The sequence below is a fragment of the Microsporum canis genome, genomic scaffold, assembly GCF_000151145.1.
Source record: "Microsporum canis CBS 113480 supercont1.8 genomic scaffold, whole genome shotgun sequence".
NCBI lineage: Eukaryota > Fungi > Ascomycota > Eurotiomycetes > Onygenales > Arthrodermataceae > Microsporum > Microsporum canis.
The window spans coordinates 1,190,177-1,193,283 of NW_003299162.1; the positions used below are offsets into that span (position 1 = coordinate 1,190,177).

The 3,107-nt window shown below is 46.7% G+C and overlaps 2 protein-coding genes across 2 annotated transcripts in view; one reads left to right on the plus strand and one right to left on the minus strand.

The window, feature by feature from the left end:
• Positions 1 to 2,438, minus strand: part of MCYG_08389 (condensin complex subunit 1) — a gene marked incomplete at both ends in the record, with an annotated part of 3,901 nt that extends 1,463 nt beyond the window's left edge. The window contains 5 exons of the mRNA XM_002843260.1: positions 53 to 1,192; positions 1,248 to 1,389; positions 1,454 to 1,569; positions 1,674 to 2,142; positions 2,203 to 2,438. Of these exons, the coding sequence (XP_002843306.1) occupies positions 53 to 1,192; positions 1,248 to 1,389; positions 1,454 to 1,569; positions 1,674 to 2,142; positions 2,203 to 2,438 (2,103 nt within the window). The remainder of the gene's footprint in view (positions 1 to 52; positions 1,193 to 1,247; positions 1,390 to 1,453; positions 1,570 to 1,673; positions 2,143 to 2,202) is intronic.
• A 322-nt stretch (positions 2,439 to 2,760) lies between these two features.
• MCYG_08390 (serine/threonine protein kinase Hsk1) overlaps positions 2,761 to 3,107 on the plus strand; it is a gene marked incomplete at both ends in the record, with an annotated part of 1,653 nt that continues 1,306 nt past the window's right edge. The window contains one exon of the mRNA XM_002843261.1: positions 2,761 to 3,079. Within this exon, the coding sequence (XP_002843307.1) occupies positions 2,761 to 3,079 (319 nt within the window). The remainder of the gene's footprint in view (positions 3,080 to 3,107) is intronic.

A 3,107-nucleotide genomic window follows, 5' to 3' on the forward strand; every position in this document is an offset into this window, starting at 1 on the left:
GCCCGTCCTAGGCTACCCAATCCTATCCGAAGCATGACTCGATCTCCCTAACCGCAATTTCGGGGTCTGCAAGGGCGAGCATCCCTAGCACAATAATGGCTCCCCTCCTCTGTGTCCGCGATATCTCCTTTTTCTGAACACCGTAAACCTGCCATAGCTTCCCGATAACGAGCTCTGAGATATGACCAGCCTTCACCATGGTGCTGAGAAGCTGCTCTAGGGAGGTAAGTTCTGCTGGTGTGGCGCCAAATGTAAGGCTTATCATATTACGGGCGATGTAGTTGGCAGTGTCATTTGGGCTGAACGCGTCGGGGGCATCAAAAAAAAGCCCCTTATAGCAGTCAATCAAATGGTTCTGGACACCTTTCCCTTCATCACTGTTTCCTTTCATCCATATCAGGCGTAGCATTCTGCGTATCCCAGCTCGTGAGGTTTCTACTTTGTATGCATCCAATATGACAAAGAAGTCCATAGCTTCGATTATCTCGCTCTTATTCCGAGACGAAAGTAGTTGCAGGACTGTCTCGGACGCACTATGCAAAACTTCGATGAACTGGATAGCTTCAAGATAATATTTCCTGGTTAACTGCAGCCTAGCAAGCATCTCTGATGTTGCTGCTTCCTCCGCAGCTTTCTGAACTGCTGCCGCCTTCTCTTCCTCGGTCATCTTTGGGGCCTTGGAGGGAGAGTCATCTGGTATTTGGGTGGCATCGTCCAGCAGTTCACTGTCGACCTGGGTGTTTTCTATTCCCATCTCTGCCAGCCCGGGTGTTTCAGGTGGTGGTTTGAGAGCATTGAGTTCTTCTTCCACTGCCTGTAAGCGTGCATCCCAGTCCTTATACGATAGCTGGCCTCCGTGCATGACACTAAAAGGGTGCGTTGAGACCAACTTTCCAAGGAGTTTGATAGCATTTCGTCGAACATTACTACTTTTGTCTTCCAAACTCCGAGCTGCAAGCTTCGTTGCCGTTTGTCGCCGTTTTGGGAACTTCTGGTCAAGGTCACAAATCTTCATATAGACTTGAATGACACGGGAACGGCAGTAAGGATTCATATCGAGAAACCGCTCCTCCAGCACATCAAAGAAAGAGTTTATCTGGGTTTGGAAATTCTCACTCCTCTCTTCTTGCTTACTTAGGTCAGATATCAAATTCCCACATACTTCAATAACAGCGCAGCGGAGGGTATAGGCCTAGGGTATAAATTATCAGCAAATGCATTCAGCTACACATTCAGCTGAGACATACTTCACTGTCCAGCTGCTTCGCTAATAAAGTCATTTGTTTAATCACAAGCCGAGGCGCAAGTTCGGATAATTTAACTATAAAGGCAGATACCGATCTGGGACCTTTGGTATCGTTTGGATTGAATTCCTTATTTCCGACCTCTCTAGGATAAGAGTTAGAGACGAAGATACACCCCTTTCCATGATTTGGGATGTCTTCATGCTTACCTTAATATTTCGTCTGCTAGCTGGGGGTAGTCGTATTGCTCCGCAAGAATATGCAAGAATTCGGCCATAGGTTCCGAAAGGTGCTCAAAGTAGGTAAGGCTTTGTACGATAGATGTCTGCGCACCTGTAGGTAGATGGTTAGCAATAGGCTGAGGAGAGTAATGTGGTAGAGTAAATTACCAAACGCATGTCCATGGTGTTTTACAGCAATGCAAAGTACTTTGAATGCGTGCATGCGGATCGTCATACTCTTGACTCTCTGCTCGCTTTCCAGGATCAAGTATATAGAACGGGTAAAGAGATTGACAAAAGTATCTCGGTCTGAAGTTGTCACGAAGATCTTTGACAACTTCAATTTCAACACCTTGCACATAACCTCCATCCCGATCTGGATCTGTGCGGACGAGTCCCACGACTCATCCTTTGTACTCTTACTCCTTCCTGCCTTTCCAGTCCCACGTCTTCCTGGTCCTGTTGTAGGAGGCTTTTCTGCGACTTTTGCTTCGACTGAAGATAAAGACCATTGTAGCAAGAAGGCATACAACTCCAAGAGGTCCTTGTGCTCAGACAGAGCCTCTGGCTCGTCGGATTCGAGGTCATTATGCGTAATGTCAGCGAGCGACGCAAGTCCGGAGACAACAAGATCAAGAATTTTACTGAGAGATTTTGTTGGAAGAACAGGTGTAAGCCTAGAGTGACAACGGTTAGAATCTGATCAACATATTGGAAGATGTATCCTCGATGCTCACTTTAAGAGAACCTGTAGCGAGTCAAAGAACGAGCTTCTCGAGAGACTTGACGGATCCTCCGCTACGGCATCCACGATAGGATTCAGAATCTCTTCAATCAGCGGTAGGCTCAAGGAATCCGGGTCCAATTCGCAGTCCAACAGCTGGGAATCTGCTTCTGGCGTAGGAACCGAGGCGGGGTCGCTCAGGTAGTATTTCAACGCCTCGTTGAGGTCAAAATTTATCCGTTCGTTCATCGTGGGGGCGCATCGGCACCTAGCCGTCTGTAAATGTAAGGGTATTTTAGAAAGGCGAAAAGCGCAGAAAAGAGAAGAAGAAGAAGAAGAAGTTGATGTTTTGTTTCCTTTTTACCCTTTTGGGAGAGCCGGAGGTGGTGTAAGATGTGACGGTAAGTAATAAATTTTCCCGGCGTTTTAGTGTAAAATACAAGAGATAATACAATATCAATACATCCAACTTGAGCCTCCAAAAAAAAAAAACGCGTTAAAGTCGATATTTTACTTCGTTCCTATAGAATTCTCAGACCGTCAACAACTACCCATTGACTGCTCTATACCCATGGAAACCGTGCCTGACTATGCGGCGAGTCTACATTCGTCTCCCGAGGATGAGACTGGCAAAGACGAGATGAACGACTACTCGGACGAGGAGACGCGTTCGTTCGTTTACGAAGAGAAGAATGTGGCAGAGGATGAAAACTGCTCATCTTTAGGGGAGGAAGAAGAGGAGGAGGAGAAAGAAGAGGAGGAGAAAGAAGAGGAGGATATTGAGAGTGAACATGAAGAGCAGGACGAAGCTGTTCTTGAAGACATGAGAAAACTGCAGAACAACTATAAGCTGAGAGGAAAATTCAGGCTTATCAACCGCGTCGGAGAGGGTGAGCAGCAGTCTTTCCCCTTTGCCAT